General features: G+C 39.7%; 1 protein-coding gene across 1 annotated transcript in view; it reads left to right on the forward strand.

Annotated features, from left to right (window-relative positions):
• ERO1A (endoplasmic reticulum oxidoreductase 1 alpha) overlaps nucleotides 1-24,478 on the forward strand; it is a 137,576-nt gene that overhangs the window by 16,832 nt on the left and 96,266 nt on the right. The window contains exons 2-3 of the mRNA XM_053697614.1: nucleotides 8,286-8,405; nucleotides 24,139-24,222. Of these exons, the coding sequence (XP_053553589.1) occupies nucleotides 8,286-8,405; nucleotides 24,139-24,222 (204 nt within the window). The remainder of the gene's footprint in view (nucleotides 1-8,285; nucleotides 8,406-24,138; nucleotides 24,223-24,478) is intronic.

The following is a 24,478-nucleotide window of genomic DNA, read 5'->3' on the forward strand; positions in this document are numbered from 1 at the left end:
AGTTAGGATCTATGTTTGTTTATCTTCTCTAGGCTCTTATTGTCTTTAGTTGTGGGTTTTGTTTTGTTGGGATTTGGGTGGAGCATAGACGTCCCACTCTTGGGAGTCGTTCCGTGTATTTTTAGTAATAAAGCAAGTTGAACACTGTGCAGCCTTGGTCCTTCTTTGATTGATACATTATTATATTCAGTCCTTTTCTTGTTGCAACTATGGTTCGTATTATTCTCTGGGACTGCTAGCACTGTTGTTCTATGCAATTGATCATTGTGTAGCACCACAATTTTTTTTTTATTATATATATATATATATATATATATATATATATATATATTTGTAGTTTGTCAAGGTATTTGAAATATTATTAAATAATATATAGAAGTATATTTGTCTTTATTTGGTAAGTCTGTGGATGTGCACACTGTTTGTTTGTAGAACAAAGGATTGTTTCTGGGAGATCTCACACACTCAATATGCTAAATTATGCAATTGTATAATTTAGCAAGGAACTGAAAATTAACAGTTTCAGAAACCATCTGTGTGATTGTTTGGGAATGTGAGATAAAATCTATTTACCCCTCCCAATATACCTAAGCATTTAGCTCAGGTGACAAATCTTATAAGAGTTACAACATTTGCACTTATGTGCAGGGGACCCCATGTGGTGAGTAAGAGACAAAAAGTCTGGAATCTAAAGTTACTGAAAGAGCAATAAAGACCTTAGGAAACACAGACAAATGCTAAGGGGTGACTTTGAGATTTACTAAACAGACAGCAAATAATCATTTTTTTTCTGTTTGAATGCATGCCTCAGAATGTATTAAATATAGAAATTTGGGAAATTATCTAATTCTCTATTATTACATGGATATTTGCTAAGCTTGGGAGGTAACTGTTTTAGCCAGTAAAAAAATATTTAATAACCTCTGTATTGTTTATATTTTTCAGACATATAATCTCAGATCTGCAGGAAGAAGGTTCATACATCCTGGGCTTATTAGAAGCATAAAATATGGCATATTCTTGTTGGAATACAACACTGAATTCAAAATAGGCTATTATTTATATAGAAATACCAGGATACTGATTAAATTATAATGCATTTTAAGATAATAATTAGCAGTGTTAAATTGCTTTAATATAATACAATGTTAATAATATAAAACATGACGTTTCATATCAAAACGATCAGGAAATTGATCTGATGCTGCTTCACCTATAATTAATATTGGGAGAGATTAATACAAGAAATTATGGCAGTTATTACATAGTTTAAAGAAATATTTCACTGTCTAAAAATGTTGGTTAAATGAAATTGTATGTATTGTCATGCTGCATTGTTTTTGTTTTGTCTGTATGACTGCTGCCACCTAAGGGCCAGAACCAGTATGGCAGTTAAAAGATTGACTGTTCAAAGGATGCGTTTCCATAACAACAATGTATACTAAACCAATTATCCAATGACGAGGGACAAGCAAAAAGGGCGTGAACGAAACCGGTCATCAATGATTACATATAATGGGAGTAGTGAATGCACAAGGGACAGTTGTCTGCAACTTGCTGAAACTAGTGATCTGATTTTGGCTGCAATATACCTGGGAAAATTTCACTAAGCAAGGAGCTCAAAACTTAACCTTGATTTATGCAAAAACCTTCCTTCGAATGAGATGACCTAAAGACCGCTACAAATTGGTTCAAAATTGGTGAAGTATATTGTTCTAATTTTCAAAACTTGAAACAAAAAGGGAACTGGTGAGAGCGTAGTAAATTTGTATTTAATAGATTTAGAGAACAGTCTGCATTTTTACTAGTATTCAGCCTGTGTATGGTTAAACAAATTTTTGCTACTAAATTGTTTCATCTATGCAAATATATAATAATAATTCAGAAGTGTATATTGTATTTTAAATTGGTAGTCACAGCCCATATAGTTTAAATCTGTATCTGATTGGCTAAGTAACGCATCTGTGGAAGTTCTGATATCGTAAGTTAATTTTGTATTAGTATAAATTGCAGTTAAATAGCAGAATATATATATTACCCTATTGATTATAAGCAGTGTTGCTTGGATGTTAAAGGCTATTTATAAATAAGGTTGGTTTTAAAGATTCAGTTTTCTGGGCTTTGTAAGAAGGATAGCATATCTTAAGAGTTGGTTTTAACGCATAGAAATTTTGTGTCATATTCTAATATTGCAAATATATTTCAAAAATGTTCATGGATATTAACTAAATAAAAGAGTTCAGGTATTTATATTAATTGTATTGTTTCTAGTAGATGCATGTTGATTAAGGGTTTCTATTTTTAAGGATAATTAATATTTGTATTGTGTTATAACCCGTCCCTGCCATAAGCTGATATATTATTTGGAGAGCACTACTAAGATTTTCATAAATATACTGACAAGTTGATCATTCTAAAAGTTATTTGTAACATATATTGTTTTACTTATATTGCTATTATATTTTATGCCACATCACGGTTGTCAAATTAAATTCAGTGGTTATATGGTTTATTATGTTAGACCAATGCAGCAACTCCTTATGTGTTAAAACTATGTGCAAATTATATTTGTTTTATTTCACCTGTGGGTCTATGTTAAATAGCAGCTGCAATCCTATACCGGATATTCATTCAGCTTGAGAAAGCCCTTGTCTATGTAGGGTGAAACACGTGTAGCACAACAGTTTACTCGGCTTGCTGCCGACTTCCATGCTGTTTGGAATTACAGCATATATTTTGTGAATATAGAAGTTACCGCTGACCGGACCTTGCCTGTATTGGAGGAAGTGATCCATGGATGATGTGGTGAGCGGTGGTTGTCTGTAATTAACACAGGGGTGAAGAACCGGATTTCAGGTAAACAAGCTGTATGATGTGGCTTAGCGCTTTATGGTTCAGCGCATACCTGTGAGGAATCGATGCTCTCTAATCCCTGCAGAGTGATACTCTGCCCCTCTGGCAATAGTTCAGCTTGCTCGTGATTCTGAGTGAGTGGTGGGGACTTTTATTCAGGGACTTTGTATATATTTAATAGCCCCGGTAGTGTTATATGACGCCACTTGAATTGCTCTATACCACCTACATTGCACCGTATGACCGGTAAAGCACAGACTTACAAGAGGTGATTTATTGTTACATCAGTGCATGGCATACTAATACAGCTTAAGTGCTGCTAACTCTACAGCTTTGATATTGCTTCAGTGGAATTATTTATCAATATCTGACTATTGTGCTTTTGTCAGTGGACGCACTGCTGCTAGCTTTATTAATAAGAGCTCTTGTTTCTGTGTGTGGGGTAACGAATGCATAACATGCTTATTATTAGCTGCTGAATCGTATAAAGCGTTTTGTTATATTGCACATATTTTATTGTTTATGACTTATTATATGTTTTCTTTAATAAATTAGTTGCATCTTGACAACCGTGTGTGAATCTAGCTTTAAGCGATTCACAGATTCATTGTTTCAATTTTACTTTTGAGACTTAATGTGTAGTGCTGGAAAAAGTTTACTTTTTGTCTTTTTCTAATCAATAAAATTTTTAAGCCTCGTTGCACCTGGGGTCTCATCTTAATATTAAGAGGTGGGCCCTAGCACACTAGTCTAAATATTAACCCCTGCTAGCTGGTTTCCTATATATAGGAAGAGGCTTGGCTATTCTTTTTGCTAGACGACTAATAGTAGATAACCTTTAAAACACAAAGGGACGTGGAGGGTAGGTTCCTCATTGTACAAGTCAAATTAGATTTCTATCTAAGCTCTCTATCTCTGCCCCCAATCAGAGGAGCTCAGCCTTCTGGGCTCAGATTATACAAACTCTAATAGCTTACCTAGGTACTCACATTATATTGGATGGGGACTTCAATTTAGCCCCAAACCCTATGCACAGAATAAGAGTTCCGGGGGCCCCCTTGGAGATAAGCAACCAAATTACAAGGGAAGGTTTGGGAAAAAAAGGATCTTTTGATAGGCTTACATCAAACTTGGGTCTATGTGATATTTGGAGGTTACACCATTCTGAGGGTAGGGACTTTTCTCAAAAGCCAAGAGTTCACTATCCCGGATAGATTTTTTATTTTTTTTTATGATCTTGTACTCTTATTTCCTTAATACAACAGGATAATATGACATTCTCTTGTCTGACCATGCGCCAGTTGAACTTGCGCTCTGCCCTTGTAAACACCTATCTAATAGGAATACTTTACGATTCCCAACCTACTTAAGCACATCTGAGCCCTTTAAACAATTTCTAATGCAATCATGAAATGACTTTTATACCAATAACATAGCACATCTTGATAATTCCCAACTGTTCTGGGAGACGGCAAAAACAGTTTTGACCGGTAACATTTCATACCTAGCTAATCTTCGCAGCAAAGATACGTAGCCTTGCAAAAACGATTGGCTGTGGCTTATCAGTTATATTGCTCCTCTCAATCTAGAGAGCTGTATGAGCATTACACTGCAATCAAAGAAGACTTAGACGCCTTTTTAGCTCAACAGGCGGCTCCTGGTTTTAAGACCACTTCCAAATATTATCGGTTCGGAAACCGGTCTGGAAGGATACTTGCCTCAATAATAAACATGCGGACTGCAAAGAGAGATGTAGCTTCTCTAAAATGTAAGGGTAAAATATACATTTCTCCTACAGATATAGCTGGAGGATTTGCAAAATATTACTCCTCCCTCTACTCCAAACAACCACCATGTTTCACTGGCACTATAGAGTCATTCTGGGCTTCACTAAGCCTACCTCAACTCACACAAGATCAATTAAACACCCCTATCACTACTGAAGAGCTGAATGGCATAATATCTAAGATGGCTCTGGGTAAGGTGCTGGGTCTGGACGGCCTTCCTATTGCAACCAAATGTCTCTAAGATCCTCTTTATACAATGGATACTTCCAAGAATGGATTTGTCTATCCAATACCTTTTCAGCTGCACATATCATTCCAAAAGCGGGCAAGAACCACTCTTTGCCGGAATCTTATAGGCCTATCTCGCTGCTGAACGCTGACTATAAGCTCTTAATGTCTGTTCTGGTGGGACGTTTGAAAATTCTTCTCCCTTCTCCTCTTCACACTGATCAGACGGGATTTGTCTACAAAAGAACTTCCACAGTTAATCTGAGAAGAGTACTGCCGTTTTTTTAGCACTGCTGGAGACAGGGGTAAGGGGAAGCACATAAACTATTTTTTGGAGGCCTTCCTGCTTTTCTTGGATGGGTAAAAAAAGGCCTTGGAGTGGGATCACTTAATTGATACCATGAGTCTCTTCCACATTGGGGGACCTTGTGTACAGGTTATTCAAAACAAATATTCACAACCTATAAACCGTATTCTTACTAATGGGATCTTCTTAGCAGACATTTTGTTACAGCGCGGCACTAGGCAAGGCTGCCGCTTGTCCCCTCTGCTTTTTGACCTGGCCTTAGAACCATTGGCCATCAAACTAAGACAAATTATCCCAGGACTCATGGTGCATGGAAAACCCCAAACGGCTCTATATGCTGATATGATGCGATTTGCAGAGGACCACGCCAAGCAGGTCCCTAACATCCTAATAACAGTACAAGACTTTGGCACCTTCTCCGGTTACAAGGTCAATTCAACAAAATCAGAAGTTTTGTGGCTGAATAAGTACACCAATAGTTCCACAGATTATCCCTTTCTAGTGGCTGGGAATAAGCTCACATATCTTGGTATTCACCTGCATTGCCTATATGATATAAATATTTCAAGGCAATGCACGGCTCTCTGTAATCAGCTACAGCAGTGGAAATCTCTCCCACTGTCCCTTATGGGACGTATCAGCCTAATAAAGATGGTCACTCTGCCCCACTTGCTATACCTGATGCTCATGTTGCTATTCCTGATCAATAAAAAGGATCTTGGAGCTTTGAATCGAGCTATCAAAACTTTTATATGGCATGGCGGCAAACCTCGAATAGCGGCTGAAATATTAAAACTACCATACAAAGATGGAGGCTTTGGCCTCACGAATTTTAAACTCTATATAACTGGGCGGCAATGATTCGACTTGTCATAGATTGGCAATTGGGCACATATCATTTTAGTGATGTGGGACTAGAGAATGCGGTCTTGAAACCAGTAGATCTGTAATAATTACCATGTCTAAAACCTAGTGAGATACCTCTTCATATTAGATCTTCTATTTACAGGCGCCTTCTTGCGGCTTGGCGCTCTACCAATACAATTTTGGGATCATGTCGGCCTTCCCTACGTTTGCTGCCTTTGGTTGGCAATTTGGGCTTTCCGGCAAGCACAGACACTTTTTACCCTTTCACCAGTGGCGGGAGAGAGGTATAAGAGTAGTCGGGGATGTCCTGGACTCTGTCACGCACAGTTAAAACTTTTCATGAATTAAGCACCCAATATGCAATCCCAAACCGTTCTATGTGTACCTACAAATATACGTCATTACATTAATACCCTTAAACAAGATCCAAACTTTTGGGATACGCAAATATTTGCTATCCCACAGACCGTTTTTGTGGGGAGGGACTTCTCCCTGACTGGAATCTACAGAATTCTAATACATAAAGTGGCTGTTCACACACAGACATGTACTAAATAGATGGGAGGTAAGAGATTTAGATGACATATCTTTTAGTGACATACAAAAAAGCCTAGAGTTAACTAGGAAAGCAACACTAAGCATAGCACAGCGAGAAGCTCAGGTGCGAATGATTCACTTTGACTAGATAACTCCCAATCGTCTCTCCAAGTGGAACCCCCAGCAGCCGAACAGATGTGGAAAATGTGGGATGGTGGCCCTGGATGTGCTCCACTATTTCTTTTATTGCCCTCTTATTCGGCAATTCTGGGCTCATATACAATATTGGCTCAAGAGTGCGTTCGGATTCACCATCACGCTAAAAGTTGAGCAGATATGCCTATTCCGCTGGGATGACATACCCAGAAAGTATCATAATTTGTTCACACTACTCATGTTAGCTAGAAATTGCATACTGTGTTTGTGGACAGATAGGAAGCCTCCATCTATCACACAATTTAAACATAAACTCTATAAGCACCTGTTCACAAAACAATTTGATGTAGCTTGCAGACTGAGACCTTTTTCTGACTAAATGGGAATGCTTTTTGCGAACACTCAACCCTGTGCTGCAAAGACAGATACTTGGACCATTTGCACAGACAGAACTACTCTTGACAGCATCCGGGGGGGGGGGGGGCAGCACTATACACTACTGCTGAGACTGGAACAGAGCGAGAGGGATGTGAAATACTTATTGCTAAAATACTGTGAAACAAAGGCGGGTGTGCTGGGGGGGGGGGGGGCAGAGAGAGAAAGACGGAGCCCACTCCCCCCCCCCCCTAATTGGTTGAAATCCCAGGGACGCAAAAGATGCATAAGGTATTATTTATCATGTTACACATGGTTAGGATTTGTTAAGTGTTATGTAAGTTAATAATATAAAATGGAAAAACTAGAGAGGGAAAAACTAGAGAGTTAGTAAGCCTGAAAACTTCTGTTTTCCAACAAAGATCTTGCAAATGTGAATTAATTGCAAATGCTCATCTGTTATTCTTGCAAAACAAAATGACATTACACGCAAATGAGTACAGATAGTATGTAGTAGTTTATCCAAACACATTAGTTTGGATACTTGTATAAAAATTGTTGTGATAACATATGTGCCCATTATGTAACTGAAGTCTCAGTGATGTAATTGTATTCCTTTAACTTGTATGTTCCTTCCTTTTTCCCCCCCTAAATAAAAATAATTTTATTCTTACCCATTTATGTGTTTTGTTTTTTAAGAGGAGATTCATCAGATGATCAAAGTACCCCAGGTATATGGGAATATGGCAATTTATATGTTTATACTGTGGCACTATCACTAGTGTGGATCAAATTAAAGATCCCAATTCCACCAGACCATTAAGTATAGACATAGAGCCAACTATTATCTCTCTCAATCCCTTTGAAAAAGCCTTGACAGTTGACGGCGAAACGTGTCAGTGGCATCTATTTGTTTGTTTTGTCTTGTTTTTTGAGCTAAATGGGGTAGATATGATATATTTTAGAGGGTAGATTGAGAGCAGTTTTAATTGGTAATAATTGTCTCGATATCTATCTATACTGCTCTACACCATACACCTATTTTACAGGTTCTGATTCAAAGTAACATTCAGGCTCCTTTTTCCTTATATTTAACACACATAGAATATACAGGGTTTATCACTAAAATCTGAGCAAATCTGGATTAAATAATTTCGTATTACCTCTTCTTTTAGGTTACAGGCTATCTGGATGACTGTATCTGTGATGTAGAAACTATTGATCCTTTCAATAACAATAAACTGTTCCCAAAGTTGCAAAGGCTGCTTGAAAGAGACTATTTCCAATTCTACAAGGTAAGCATTTAAATTTAAAAATCACTAGGACGGACCATGTCATGTTTGCATTGGAAGTACCCATTAGAAAATATTTGCATTAAGAAAGTTAAAGTTTACATTTATTTATTCTTCTTTTAAAACACACAGTACATGCTTGTGCACAACTAATCAGGACAAACACTTTTGTATTGGTGGACTGTGACATATCCAACAGTTCATTGTATTATTACCTTTATTTTAAAGGGACAGTTTACACTATATAATTTTTATTGTTTAAAAAGATAATCCCTTTTTATTGCCCATTCCCTAGTTTTACATAACTAACAGTTATATTAATATATATCTATTGGGTACTTATAGAGCGCAAACTAATCACCCGTGAGGGTCTCGAGGCGCTAACGGGGAGGGGATGGGCGTTCAGTCGAAGAGCCAGGTTTTGTGATAACCTTGTATCTAAGCCTCTGCAGACTGCCCCCTTATTTCAGTTATTTTGCTTACCCCTAGGTAAATCCACGGGCGTGAGCACAATGTTATCTATGGCACACATGAACTAACGCCCTCTAGTTTTGAAAAAATGTCAAAATGCATTCAGATAAAAGGCAGCCTTCAAGGGCTAAGAAATTGGCATATGAGCCTACCTAGTTTAGCTTTCAACAGAATACCAATCTAACAAAGCAAAATTGATGATAAAAGTAAATTGGAAAGTTGTATAAAATTACATGCCAGGGGCGGAACTACCATTGGTGCAGCAAGTGCTGGAGGGGGCCCATAGCAATAAGTCTACACATATGCATGTGCAGAAAGTGTACTTTTTTAATACAGGAAAGCATTTTATTTGTGCAGGTTCTATCATCTAAATCATAATACGAAACATCATGTGTATTATTATTATTGCTTATTACCGAGTTACCTTTTGGGGTCCAAACATTTTTTGCACCAGGGCCCTCTGTTGAGCAGGTCCGCTACTGTTAAATGCCCTATCTGAATCATGAGGTTTTTTTTTTTTTTTTTTTTTTTTAACTAGACTGTCCCTTTTAAATGCAAAAAGGTAAATGTTTAATGCAGACTTAAGTGTGAAAAAGTGTTGGAACATACATACATCACTTCTTAGTCTGGGCCCAATTTTTAAAGGATTGTCAGATCCACATTAACGCGTTCCTTTCAATCTCTAAGTCCATCCTCTGGGCCAAAATTAGCCTGACCCTCGCTGTCCAGACAAGTGGGAATATGCCTTTCATAGGAAACATTAAGGCTTGATGCCTGTTCAACAGTCCACCCACATCGCCAGTGGATGCGGATCTCAGCAGTGTGAAAGGGACATGTATTCAAAGCATCTTTAGATAACATATGCTGTGTTCACAAAATGTAAAAATAGTTCAAATAGATTTGTAAATTAAGTTTCACTGTACATTCACTTGATTTCCTACAATTGCAAATCTCACCACTGAAAGAGACAGTATACACCAATATTCATTTAACTGCATGCAATACACTACTATAAAGAATAAGATGCACAGATACTGATCTAAAAATCCAGTATAAAACCGTTTAAAAACTTACTTAGAAGCTCCCAGTTTTTCTCTGTTGAAAAGATGAGCAGGAACACCCACTGCAGGTGGTTCTATAGCAAAAAGGAACCCCCCCCCTCCCTCTACATATGAAAAGACTCTTTACACAAACAGGAGCAAGCTGGAGTAGGCATACATCAGTATTTTCCTAAAACTTTGGGGCTTGGTTAGGAGTCTGAAAAGCAGAGCAATGTTATTTAAAAATAAGCAAAACTATACTTTTTAAGTAATAAAAAATAAAAACAAAATTTATGCTTACCTGATAAATTTATTTCTCTTGTGGTGTATCCAGTCCACGGATCATCCATTACTTGTGGGATATTCTCCTTCCCAACAGGAAGTTGCAAGAGGATCACCCACAGCAGAGCTGTCTATATAGCTCCTCCCCTAACTGCCACCTACCAGTCATTCGACCGAAGACAAGCAAGAGAAAGGAGAAACTATAGGGTGCAGTGGTGACTGTAGTTTAAAAATAAAAACGCCTGCCTTAAAATGACAGGGCGGGCCGTGGACTGGATACACCACAAGAGAAATAAATTTATCAGGTAAGCATAAATTTTGTTTTCTCTTGTAAGGTGTATCCAGTCCACGGATCATCCATTACTTGTGGGATACCAATACCAAAGCTATAGGACACGGATGAAGGGAGGGACAAGGCAGGCGCTTAAACTGAAGGCACCACTGCCTGAAGTACCTTTCTCCCAAAAATAGCCTCCGAAGAAGCAAAAGTATCAAATTTATAGAATTTAGAAAAAGTATTAAGTGAAGACCAAGTCGCCGCCTTACAAATCTGTTCAACAGAAGCCTCATTCTTAAAAGCCCATGTGGAAGCTACCGCTCTAGTAGAATGAGCTGTAATTCTTTCAGGAGGCTGCTGGCCAGCAGTCTCATAAGCTAAGCGGATTATACTTCGTAGCCAAAAAGATAGAGAAGTTGCCGAAGCCTTTTGGCCTCTCCTCTGTCCAGAGTAGACGACAAACAATGCAGATGTTTGACGAAAATCTTTAGTAGCTTGTAAATAAAACTTTAAAGCGCGAACCACGTCAAGATTGCGTAATAGACGTTCCTTCTTTGAAGAAGGATTAGGACACGGTGACGGAACAACAATCTCCTGATTGATATTTTTATTAGATACCACCTTAGGCAGAAAACCAGGTTTGGTACGTAACACTACATTATCTGCATGGAAAATGAGATAAGGGGAATCACATTGTAAAGCAGATAACTCCGCAACTCTTTGAGCCGAGGAGATAGCTACTAAAAACAGAACTTTCCAAGATAAGAGCTTAATATCTATGGAATGCAAAGGTTCAAACGGAACCCCTTGAAGAACTTTAAGAACTAAATTTAAACTCCATGGCGGAGCAACAGGTTTAAAAACAGGCTTGATTCTAACCAGAGCCTGACAAAACACCTGAACATCTAGAACCTCAGCCAGACGTTTGTGCAAAAGAATAAACAGAGCAGAAATCTGTCCCTTTAAGGAACTAGCTGATAAACCCTTCTCCAATCCTTCTTGGAGAAAGGATAATATCCTAGGAATCCTGACTTTACTCCATGAGCAACCCTTGGATTCATACCAATGAAGATATTTACACCATATCTTATGATTTTCCTGGTGACAGGCTTTCGCGCCTGTATTAAAGTATCAATGACCGACTCGGAGAAACCACGCTTTGATAAAATCAAGCGTTCAATCTCCAAGCAGTCAGACGCAGAGAAATTAGATTTGGATGGTTGAAAGGACCCTGAAGTAGAAGGTCCTCTCTGAGGCAGAGTCCATGGTGGAAAGGATGACATGTCCACCAGATCTGCATAGCAAGTCCTGCGAGGCCACGCAGGTGCTATCAAAATCACCAAAGCTCTCTCCTGTTTGATCTTGGCAATCAGATGAGAGAGCAGAGTAAACGGTGGAAACCCATAAGCCAGGTTGAAGGACCAAGGCACTGCTAGAGCATCTATCAGTGCTGCCTTGGGATCCCTGGACCTGGAACCGTAGCAAGGAAGCTTGGCGTTCTGACGAGACGCCATGAGATCCAGTTCTGGTTTGCCCCAAAGTTGAATCAACTGTGCAAATACCTCCGGATGGAGCTCCCACTCCCCCGGATGAAAAGTCTGTCGACTTAGAAAATCCGCCTCCCAGTTCTCTACTCCTGGGATATGGATAGCTGATAGATGGCAAGAGTGAATCTCTGCCCATCGATTATCTTTGAAACCTCCAACATTGCTAGGGAACTCCTTGTTCCCCCTTGATGGTTGATGTAAGCTACAGTCGTGATGTTATCCGACTGAAATCTGATGAACCTGACCGCAGCTAGCTGAGGCCAAGCCTGAAGAGCATTGAATATCGCTCTTAGTTCCAGAGTCCACGATCCCTGAGCCTTCAGGGAGTTCCAGACTGCACCCCAGCCCAGAAGGCTGGCATCTGTTGTTACTATTGTCCAATCTGGCCTGCGGAAGGTCATACCCTTGGACAGATGGACTCGAGATAGCCACCAGAGAAGAGAATCCCTGGCCTCTTGATCCAGATTTAGTAGAGGGGACAAATCCGTGTAATCCCCATTCCACTGACGGTGCATGCAGAGTTGCAGCGGACTGAGATGTAGGCGGGCAAACGGCACTATGTCCATTGCCGCTACTATTAAGCCGATTACTTCCATACACTGAGCCACTGAAGGGCGAGAAGTAGAATAAAGAACACGGCAGGAATTTAGAAGTTTTGACAACCTGGCCTCTGTCAGGTAAATCTTCATTTCTACAGAATCTATCAGAGTTCCCAGGAAGGAAACTCTTGTGAGAGGGGATAGAGAACTCTTCTCTTCGTTCACTTTCCACCCATGAGACCTCAGGAATGCCAGAACAATGTCCGTATGGGACTTGGTAATTTGGAAATTCGACGCCTGTATCAGAATGTCGTCTAAGGGGCTACTGCTATGCCCCGCGGCCTTAGGACCACCAGAAGTGACCCCAGAACCTTCGTAAAGATTCTTGGTGCCGTAGCTAACCCAAAGGGAAGAGCCACAAACTGCTAATTCCTGTCTAGGAAGGTGAACCTGAGAAACCGATGATGATCTTTGTGTATCGGAATGTGAAGATAAGCATCCTTTAAGTCCACGGTAGTCATGTATTGACCCTCCTGGATCATAGGTAGGATGGTTTGAATAGTCTCCATCTTGAAAGATGGGACCCTGAGAAATTTGTTTAGGATCTTGAGATCTAAGATTGGTCTGAAGGTTCCCTTTTTCTTGGGAACCACAAAGAGATTTGAATAGAAGCCTTGCCCCTGTTCCTCCTTTGGAACTGGGTGGATCACTCCCATAACTAGGAGGTCTTGAACACAATGTAAGAATGCCTCTCTCTTTATCTGGTCTGCAGATAATTGTGAGAGGTGAAATCTTCCTTTTTGGGGAAGAAGCTTTGAAGTCCAGAAGATATCCCTGGGACACAATTTCCAACGCCCAGGGATCCTGGACATCTCTTGCCCAACCCTGGGCGAAGAGAGAAAGTCTGCCCCCTACTAGATCAGTTACCGGATTGGGGGCTGATCTTTCATGCTGTCTTAGAGGCGGCAGCAGGCTTCTTGGCCTGCTTACCTTTGTTCCAGGCCTGGTTAGGTCTCCAGACCGGCTTGGACTGGACAAAATTTCCCTATTGTTTTGCATTAGAGGGAGTTGATGCCGTGCTCGTCTTAAAGTTTCGAAAGGCACGAAAATTAGTTTGTTTGGTCCTTAATTTATTAGACCTATCCTGAGGAAGGGCATGACCTTTTCCTCCAGTAATATCAGAAATGATCTCCTTCAGTCCAGGCCCGAATAGGGTCTGCCCCTTGAAGGGAATGTTGAGAAGCTTAGACTTTGAAGTAACGTCAGCTGACCAGGATTTAAGCCATAGCGCCCTGTGCGCCTGTATAGCAAAACCTGAGTTCTTAGCCGTTAGTTTGGTTAAATGAACAACGGCGTCAGAAACAAATGAATTGGCTAGCTTAAGCGCTTTAAGCTTGTCAAGTATATCATCCAATGGAGTGTCTACCTGTAAGGCCTCTTCCAGAGACTTAAACCAGAAGGCCGCAGCAGCAGTGACCGGGGCAATGCATGCAAGAGGCTGGAGAATAAAACCTTGTTGAATAAACATTTTCTTAAGGTAACCCTCTAACTTTTTATCCATTGGATCTAGGAAAGCACAACTGTCCTCGACGGGAATAGTTGTACGCTTAGCTAGGGTAGAAACTGCTCCCTCCACCTTAGGGACCGTTTGCCATAAGTCCCGTGTAGTGGCATCTATTGGAAACATTTTCTTAAAAATAGGAGGGGGAGAGAACGGTACACCTGGTCTATCCCATTCCTTGGTAATAATTTCTGAAAACCTTTTAGGTATTGGAAAAACATCAGTGTAAACAGGCACTGCATAGTATTTATCCAATCTACACAATTTTTCTGGCACTATAATGGTGTCAGTCATCCAGAGTAGCTAAAACCTCCCTGAGCAACACGCGGAGGTGTTCAAGCTTAAATTTAAATGTAGACATATCAGAATCAGTTTGAAGCATCTTCCCTGAGTCAGAAAAATCACCCACAGAAAGAAGCTCTCCTGCCTCAGCTTCTGCATATTGTGAGGGGATATCAGACATAGCTACTAAAGCATCAGAGAGCTCTGTATTTTTTCTAGTCCCAGAGCTGTCTCGCTTTCCTTGTAACCCTGGTAGTTTGGAAAATACCGCTGTAAGGGTATGATCCATAACTGCCGCCATGTCTTGTAAAGTAAACGCCATTGGTGCGCTAGATGTACTTGGCGCCACTTGAGCGGGAGTCCCTTGAGCGGGAGTCAAAGGTTCTGACACGTGGGGAAAGTTATTCGGCATAACTTCCCCCTTGTCAATTTCCTCTGGTGATAAATCTTTTAAAGACAGAATATGATCTTTATAACTTAAAGTAAAATCAGTACATTTGGTACACATTCTAAGAGGGGGTTCCACAATGGCTTCTAAACATAATGAACAAGGAGTTTCCTCTATGACATGTCAGACATGTTTATACAGACTAGCAATGAGACCAGCAAGCTTGGAAAACACTTTGATAAATGTAAACAAGCAAAAAATAAAAACGGTACTGTGCCTTTAAGAGAAACAAATTTTGTCAAATTGAAAAACAGTGATAAAAAGCAGTAAATCTTACGAAATTTTTACAGTGTGTAATAATAGACTAACAGAGCATTGCGCCCACTTGCAAATGGATGATTAACCCCTTAGTTTCAAAACCGCATCAAAAAAACGATGTAAACGTTTTTTAACAGTCACAACAAACTGCCACAGCTCTGCTGTGACCCTACCGGCCCATACAACGACTTTTGAAGGCACAAAAACCCTTTGTAGAGGTCCTAAGTGTTCAGGGGACTCCTAGGGAAGCTGGAAGTCTCAAGCTGCAAAAACTACTGCACGATTTAGGCCTGAAATTAGGCCCCTCCCAACCTGTACTCACAGTGAGAGGGCCATAAAAAACTATCCCTAGGCAAAATCTAGCCAGACATGTGGAAAAAACTGGGCCCCAATAAAGCTTTATCACCAATATGTAGAAAAAAACGTTTAAACACTTCCAGCAAACGTTATCTTATTTTCAGTAATGTGAGAAAGTAATAAGAATATTACCTTTTACAGCAAGCATGATACTAGTCGTTATTAAATCACTGTAATCAGGCTTACCTTAAATAAATCCGGTATTAACAGCATTTTCTAGCATATTCATTTCTCTAGAAAAATTTCAACTGCACATACCTCATAGCAGGAGACCCTGCACGCCATTCCCCAGCTGAAGTTACCTCATCTCTTCAGTTATGTATGAGAACAGCAATGGATCTTAGTTACAACCTGCTAAGATCATCAAAAACCACAGGCAGGCTCTTCTTCAACTTTCTGCCTGAGGCTAAAACAGTACAACTCCGGCACCATTTGAAAATAATAAACTTTTGATTGAAGATAAACTACATAAATTCACCACATCTCTCTAGCTACTTCCTATCTTGTCGAGAGCTGCAAGAGAATGACTGGTAGGTGGCAGTTAGGGGAGGAGCTATATAGACAGCTCTGCTGTGGGTGATCCTCTTACAGCTTCCTGTTGGGAAGGAGAATATCCCACAAGTAATGGATGATCCGTGGACTGGATACACCTTACAAGAGAAAAAAGCTCTATAGGCTATATAAATGGATCATCTACAAAACATTTATGCAAAGAAAAATCTAGTGTATAATGTCCCTTTAAAGGGTGGAAAGATCTTTGCGAAAAGATGCACCAAGTTAGCTAGTGAGATTTCACAATTTTAAAATACAGTTTACTCCAATAGAAAAGGCCATGGAATGCCTATATAATCAGTTTAATTTTGACTTTACTGTGCCTTTAAATTTTGGCGTGTTCTTTTCTTTTTAGGACAACGACTTTGTGTACAGGATATTAATATCCCATGGAAGACAGTAGCTGCAATATTAGAAGTAAACCTATTCTGTACTGTCTAAACATACTTTGATATATTTCTAATATTGCTATTGCACTAAACCAAATGTTCTATTTAAATGACTTGTTTGGTACAGTGTGATTTTAATAGAACTGTATCAGTTAGTTTACACAGTACTTAACCAGTTTACTAATGTTGCCGCCACATTGTAACAAATTGTAAACAAAACATAAAACATATTGTATTATGAAGAATATGTTTGATACAGTTTGGTCGCGATATTAGAACTTAAAGGGCCATGATACCCAAATGTTGAAACACTTGAAAGTGATGCAGCATAGCTGTAAAAAGTTAACTAGAAAATATCACCTGAACATCTCTGGGAAAAAAAAAAGATATTTTACCTCAAAAGTTCCTCAGTAGCCACATCCCATTGTAAGGGACTTCTAAGCAGCAAATCAGTATGTCTGTCCCGGGACAGCTAAGGGAGTGAGCTTTCATGCACACTCATGTTATTTCCCTATTCAGTTTAAGGAAGTTTACTATCAAATCTCATGAGATCACAGTAATAGAGTTCATGACCTCAGCACTGTTGATGCCGATTGGCTGCTGTTCATTTTTTTTTTTTTTTAACCTGCAGCTGAGTATAGCTTGTTTCACAGAACTTACTCTGCTGAGCTGAGGAAGTTGTGAGGTAAAATATCTTCCTTTTTTACATAGAGATGCTCAGGTGATATTTTCCTGTCAGCTTTTTACAGTTATACTGCATCAGTTTCAAGTGATTTAGCATATGAGTATTATATCCCTTTAACACATTGTACAATGTGAACTTTTAGCGGCTATAAAAATACAATGTTAAAGTAATCAATTGATAAAAAATGGGTGTACATAGTGAGGTTTTAATTATAGATGAACTACAGCACAGGTGAAATATTCAGCTGATCAGTAACCATGGTTACTAACCTGCTCTCACCCATCATCCGATTTCACCTGTGCACTAGTTCAGCTTTAATGAAAACCTGGCCTGTTGGGGGTACTTGAGAACCACGTACGCAATCTTCTTCCTAAAAAGAACACTCCAATGGTTTAAAAAAAAGAGAAAAAAAAATCCACATACTTTTATTTTAAAAACTTTAAATACATAATATACATAGTAGCACACTACATACATGTAACAAACTTTACACACATGTACAACATACCCACAATCCCCCAGCTTATGTAGGTTTATTATTCATGTACTAATTTCACTACGGAATCATAAGAGGTTAATTTTCATTTGATACATGTACTGTATTGTCATTTGATACTATCTAAAGGTATAATTTACATTACAACTTTGCTCCAGGTGTTGTTGCGTTTTTACATTCCGTCATTGTCGAGAGGCGACACACAGTGAAGTATGGTAAACACCTTTATACATTGATTTCATCCCTTTAGAATATTTCACTGGCAATCTTGATCGCAATGTAGATCCCTTTATAACTTGGCGCTATTGTGATAATACTTACAAAATCCAACCACTAAAACCTCAATGAATCCGTTGAAGTCCTCAAAACATGTTTGCAACTGCAACCTGTGCTTTATTATTGCAGAATGCTGTACTCTACACCGGCTCCTAATCACACATCCCATACAACCTTGTAGCATATACAGACATCCAACACATGATCTCATGTACCAACCTACACAACTCATTCTATCTTAGATTCCCAGATAACATCCTACACTGCACAATAGTAGTTAAGTTATAATGAAAACCTGTGAAAAAAAGTTCACTTACATCAAGAAGTCAATACAGGTAGCCCTCAGTTTACGCTGGGGTTAGATTCCAGAAGGAATGGTTGTAAATCGAAACCGTTGTAAATTGAAACCCAGTTTATAATGTAAGTCAATGGGAAGTGAGGGAGTTAGGTTCCAGGCCCCTCTAAAAATTGTCATAAGTAACACCTAATACATTATTTTGAAAGCTTTGAAATGAAGACTTTAAATGCTAAACAGCATTACAAAACTAATAAAATAATCACACAACACAGAATATATAATTAAACTAAGTTAAATTAACAAAAACATTTGCTAAACAGCATTATAAACCCAATAAAATAATCACACAACACAGACTTCACTTGCATTTTTCTGCTAGCAGTTCTTTCTATGCATTCCAATCTGGACTGATTTATAGACGGGAAGATCTTGTTCCTTTGAAATGTGCTTGATACCTTAGGTCTGGTTAAACTGCTGCAACACAAGCGGACCGCTCCACCTACTTTCTATTTTAATAAATGCACTGCTTCTCAATGCTTTTCAATAGCAGTCACATGACTGGGAAAAAAGGTTGTTGTTCTGAAACGGTGTAAATTGAACCGTTGTAAACCGAGGGCCACCTGTATTCAAATCTGATTGGCCATAACTTATTTTGTAATTTGTACATTGTAGGAACTGTAAGGATTTGTGCCATATTGTTCCTGGTAGACCTCGCCATTATTTTGTGGGGTTTGCTGTGTGGTAGTTCAAATATCTTCATTTTGCAAAGTTATTTACATTTTCATAAAAAGTACATACATGCTTAAGACTCACAATAGATATGAAAATGACCCACGTGGGTTTATGGGTGACTCTAATAACGAAAAATGATTTCAATAAGAGAGAGGTAAAGAACACACAAACTGATGTTTCTTTCCTAAGGCATCGAGAGTCCACAAAACATTCTAATTACTAGTGGTATATTCACTCCTGGCCAGCAGGAGGAGGCAAAGAGCACCCCAGCAGAGCTGTTAAGTATCACTTCCCTTACCCATAACCCCCAGTCATTCTCTTTGCCTTGCTCATGGGAGGATGGTGTCTGAAGATTTTAATCCTTTTAAATGGGTACTTTTCCCTGCAAGCAAGGAATGGGGCTATGTTGTGTCCATGTCAATCTATTTAGTAAGAGTAATGTTGGCTATTAGCAATTAGAAGACGTTGGTCTTTGCTTAAACTTCTAACATTATTGCTACCCCTATTATAGAAAGCCAGAGTTGGTTACTCTGTTCTTTCTTTTCTATAGGTAGAAATGGTGAAGCTGCCACAGCTCAGAAAACGGCTCCTGCCTGACAGCAGGATCCACAGGTAAGTGCTTTCCTTTCTAGGTTTGAAGGTACCCTCACTATAGGGGTTAAATCCTTGTGGAAATTATTTGAATCTGTTTTAGGGGCACTGCTTTTATGTGAAAAGAGGCATCATTTTTTATTAGTGCTCAGAGATGGAGTGTTTGACAGGTGTTTGATTTACTAGTTGCAATTGCTTTTTCATCTTATTCGCCCAATCACTTTCACGCAATTTTTGTTTGGCGCAATTTAAAATAATTTTTTTATTGTGGTTTCCTCTATCTACAGTGGCAAGTGGATTTGGGCTGTTCCGGTAACAAGGAGTTTTTTTGTTTTGTGTTTTTTTTTTTTTTTTTATTTTGCTACTGGGTGTGTCCAGTTTTCTGTGCTAGTGGGATAGCAACTTCTGGAGGGGTAAAACCTCGGCAGAACTGAGGGTTTTAGGTGCGTATTTATGTTTTATTGCTTCATATAAACTTAATTTGGCATTTCAATTTTTTTTTGTTTTGTTAATTGTTAGGAACTGATACCCAATTATGGACACTAAAACAGAAGTTGATTCATTTGAAAAATGCTTATTGTGTTTGGAGGCTAAGATAATTCCTCCTGTACAGTTTTGCTCTTCAGGTCTAAAAAGTTTAAAGATAAGATGTCCCTGAGCCTCCTGTCTCTCAGGATAGTGTTATCCTAGCTACGACTCGGCTTTCCCCTCAAGCTTCACATGCAGTGCCCTGCGGTTGCTCTCAACCTCCTTGGGATGTTTTTTTAACTGGAGATTTCGCTGTGCAGATTACTTCTGCTGTTTCTGCAGCTTTATTAGCTTTTCCAAAGGTTTCTGGTAAGTGTAAGAGGAAATCTAAACATATTGATGTTAGTAAGGCTGACTCCGCTAAGGCTGTGTAAGTCAGTTTGTCTCAAATATCTGATGAGGATGATTCTTCTGAGGGTTGGGTGCTAAGATTTCTGGTTTTATTGTTTTTAGCTCGCAGAGCTCTCTGGTTAAAATCTTGGTCTGCAGATGTTGCATCCAAGCTTTTATCTCTGCCTTATAAGGGTAACACCTTGTTTGGACCAGGTCTGGCAGAAATTATTTCTGACATTACAGGTGGAAAGGGTTCTTTCCTACCTCAGGATCAAAAGAATAGACCTAAGGGTTGTCAAAATTCTATTTTTTTTTTTATTTTTTTTTAACTTTAAGGGACAGAAGTCTTCCTCTTTCTCTTCCAAGTTGGATCAATCCAAATCTTCTTGGTGGTCCCGTCAGCTTTGGAATAGGGGGAAGCAAGCTAAGAAGCTTTCCGTTAATTCTAAATCAACATGAAGAGTCTGCCCCTGATCCTGCAGTGGATCAAGTGGGGGGCAGGCTTTCTTTTTTTCAGCAGGCTTGGATACACAATGTTCCAGATCCTTGGGCCATAGTTATAGTATCCCACGGTTACAGAGTAGGATTCAAATCTTGTCCTCCCAGGGGCAGGTTCCACCTGTCAAGGTTATCCACGAACCAGATAGAGAGAGGCCTTCTTAAACTGCATAAAGGACCTATCATCCCTGGGAGTGATTGTTCCAGTTCCTCTAGAGGAACAGGGTTTAGGATTCTATTCAAATCTATTTGTAGTTCCCAAAGAGGGCACATTTCGTCCCATTCTGGACCTAAAGTGTCTCAATTCCTTAGGGTTCCTTCAAGAAGGAGACCATCCGTTCTATTCCTTTGGTCCAAAAGGATCAGTTCATGATGATCAAAGATCTGAAGGACGTGTATCTTCATGTTCCTATTCAGAGATCTCAGTATCTCAGGTTTGCTTTCCAGGACAAACTTTTCCAGTTTGTTGCCCTTCCTTTTGGCCTTGCTACAGCTCCCAGAAGTTTTACAAAAGTTCTGGGGGCTCTTCTGGCAGTGGTGAGGTCCCAGGTATTGCTGTGGCACCTTATCTAGATGACATTCTAGTTCAAGCGCCATCTTTTCATCTAGCAAGATCTCATACCTAAATGTCTATTCTACGTTCTCATGGGTGAAAAAGTCTGGGAAAGAGTTCCCTTGTTCCAGATACCAGGGTGTGTTTCTTAGGAATAATCATAGATTCCCTGTCCATGAGGATTTTTTCTGATGAATGTCAGAAAATCCAAACTTCATGTTTCTTGCCTGTCTCTCCAGTCTGCTATTCGTCAATCTGTGGCTCAATGCATGGAGGTGATTGGACTGATGGTTGCCTCCATGGACAGCATTCCTTTTGCTCGGTTCCATCTGAGACCTCTGCAGCTATGCATGCTCAGTCAGTGGAACAGTGACCACTCAGATCTCTCGCAAAAGATAAATTTGGATTCCCCAACAAGTCTCACTCTAATGGTGGGTTTCACAGGACCATCTCTCTCGGGGCACATGTTTCCTGAAGCCTTCCTGGGTGATTGTGACCACGGACACCAGCCTGTTAGGCTAGGTAGCAGTTTGGGGTTTCTTAAAGACACAGGGTCTGTGGACTCAAGAGGAGTCTTCTCTTCCAATAAACATCTTGGAGTTGAGAGCAATTTTTCTATGCTTTAATAGCTTGGCCTCAACTAGCTTTGGTCAGATTTTTTTAGATTTCAGTCGGACAACATCACCCTGGTGGCCTACATCAATCACCAGGGAGGAACACAGAGTTCCTTCGCAATAAAGGAGGTGCCTCGCATTCTCCAGTGGGCGGAGTCTCATGATTGCCATCTCTCTCTGCCATCCACATACCAGGGGCGGACAACTGGGAGGCCGGTTTTCTTATGCAGGCAGACTTTTTATCCCGGAGTGTGGGCTCTCCACTCAGAGGTTTTCACAGTAACTCTCAGGTGGGGGGTTCTGGAGTTGGATCTGATGGAGTCTCGTCAAAACGCCAAGCTTCCAAAGTACGGTTCAAGGCCAAGAGATCCTCAAGCCGTTCTGAGAGATGCTCTAGCCATTCCTTGGAGCTTCAATCTAGCATACCTGTTTCCTCCGTTTTGCGTTGCTTCCACAAGTAATTGCTTACATCAAACAGGGGAGAGCTTCTGTGATTCTAATAGCTCCTGCATGGCCTTGCAGGTTCTGGTTCGCGGATCTGGTGACTGTCATCTCTTCCGGCGTGGAGGTTAGCTTTTAGGAAGGACCTTCTACTTCAGGGTCCCTTCATCCAAATCTAGTTTCTCTGAAGCTGACTGCTTGGAGATTGAACATCTAAGTTTGGAGAGACGTGACTTCTCTGAGAAAGTCATAGATACTATGCTTCAGGCTCGTAAACCGGTTACTCGCAAAATTTACCATAGGGTATGGTGTAAATACCTTCATTGGTGTGATTCAAAAGGATTTTTCTTGGAACAAAGTAAGGGTTGCTCGAATTTTGGCTTCTCTTCAGGAAGGCCTGGAGTTGGGTTTGTCAGTCAGTACTTTAAAGGGTCAGATTTCTGCTCTGTCCTTCTGCATAAACGTCTGGCAGTTCTGCCAGATGTTCAGTCTTTTGTTCAGGCCTTGGTCAGAATCAGGCCTGTGTTTAAATCTTAACCTTGTTCTTAGAGTTTTGCAGCAAACTTAGTTTGAGCCAATGCATTCTGTTAATATTAAATTACTATCTTTGGAAGGTTTTGTTTCTTCTTGCTATTTCTTCTGCTCGCAGAGTTTCAGAACATTCAGCTTCTGCAGTGTGATTCCTCTTTCCTTATTTTTCATGCTGATAAGGTGGTCCTTTGTACTAAGCTGGGGTTTCTCCCTAACGTAGTGTTGGATCACAATAATAATCAGGAAATTGTTGTTCCTTTTTGTCCTAACTCTTCTTCCCAGAAGGAACGTCTTTTCCAAAACTTGGATGTTGTGCTTGCTCTTAAATTTTACCTTCAAGCAACTAAAGATTTTCGGCAGACCTCTGCCCTGTTTGTTGTTTTCTCTAGTAAGCGTAGGGGTCAGAAGGCCACTTCTACCACTCTTTCTCTCTGGTTGAAAAGTGTTATTCGTTTAGCTTATGACAGAATTCCGGCTCATTCCACTAGAGCTGTTTCATCTTCATGGGTTTTCAAAAATGAAGCTTCTGTGGAGCAAATCTGTAAGGTGGCCACTATACATACCTTTTTCCAAATTCTAAAAATACTTTTGCCTCAGCTGAGGCTTCTTATAGGAGAAAAGTTCTTCAAGAGGTGGTGCCTTCAGTTTAGGTCTGCCTGTCTTGTTCTCCCTTCCTATTCATTCTGTGTCCTCCTAGCTTGGGTATTGGTTCCCACTAGTAATTAGAATGTTTTGTGGAATCTCCATGCGATAGGAAAGAATTCAAAATTTATGCTTACCTAATAAATGAATTTCCGGGCATGGAGAGTCCACGACCCGCCCTTATTCAAATTAAGATGGCAGTTTTTTTGTCTAGTCCTCAGGCACCTCTATACCCTTGTGTCATCTTCTTTTTCCGTTTTCCCTTTGGCCGAATGACTGGGGGTTATGGGTAAGGGAAGTGATACTTAACAGCTCTGCTGGGGTGCTCTTTGCCTCCTCCTGCTGGCCACTAGTAATTAGAATGTTTTGTGGACATGCCCAGAAAGAGATAATTTTATCAGGTAAGCATACTTTTTGTTTCTACTAGAAGACAGCACTTTTTACTTCCTCTCTTTCCATCTCAACATAATAAGGTCTGTATGTCTTGTATGATCTTCTGACATTTTCATTTCTAGGCGAACCTAAAAAAACCTTGTCCATTCTGGGACGATAGTAGCCACTGTGGAGTAAAAGACTGCGCAGTAAAACCTTGCGAGAATGTAAGTATTGTAACATTGTTTTTACCAGTAATGTAGGATCCACTGGTGGTTTATTGAGATGCACTTAAAGGGACAGTCTACACAAAAATTGTTTAAAAAGAGAATGCCTTTACTTCCCTTTCCCCTTTTGCAGAACCAACATTGTTATATTAATATACTTTAGAACATTTAAACCTCTAAATTTCTGCCTGTTTCTAAGTCACTACAGACAGCCTCTTATCACATTATTTTTTTTTTATTAGCGTTTCACAACAGG

The sequence above is a fragment of the Bombina bombina genome, chromosome 1 (genome assembly GCF_027579735.1).
Source record: "Bombina bombina isolate aBomBom1 chromosome 1, aBomBom1.pri, whole genome shotgun sequence".
Classification (NCBI taxonomy): Eukaryota; Metazoa; Chordata; class Amphibia; order Anura; family Bombinatoridae; genus Bombina; species Bombina bombina.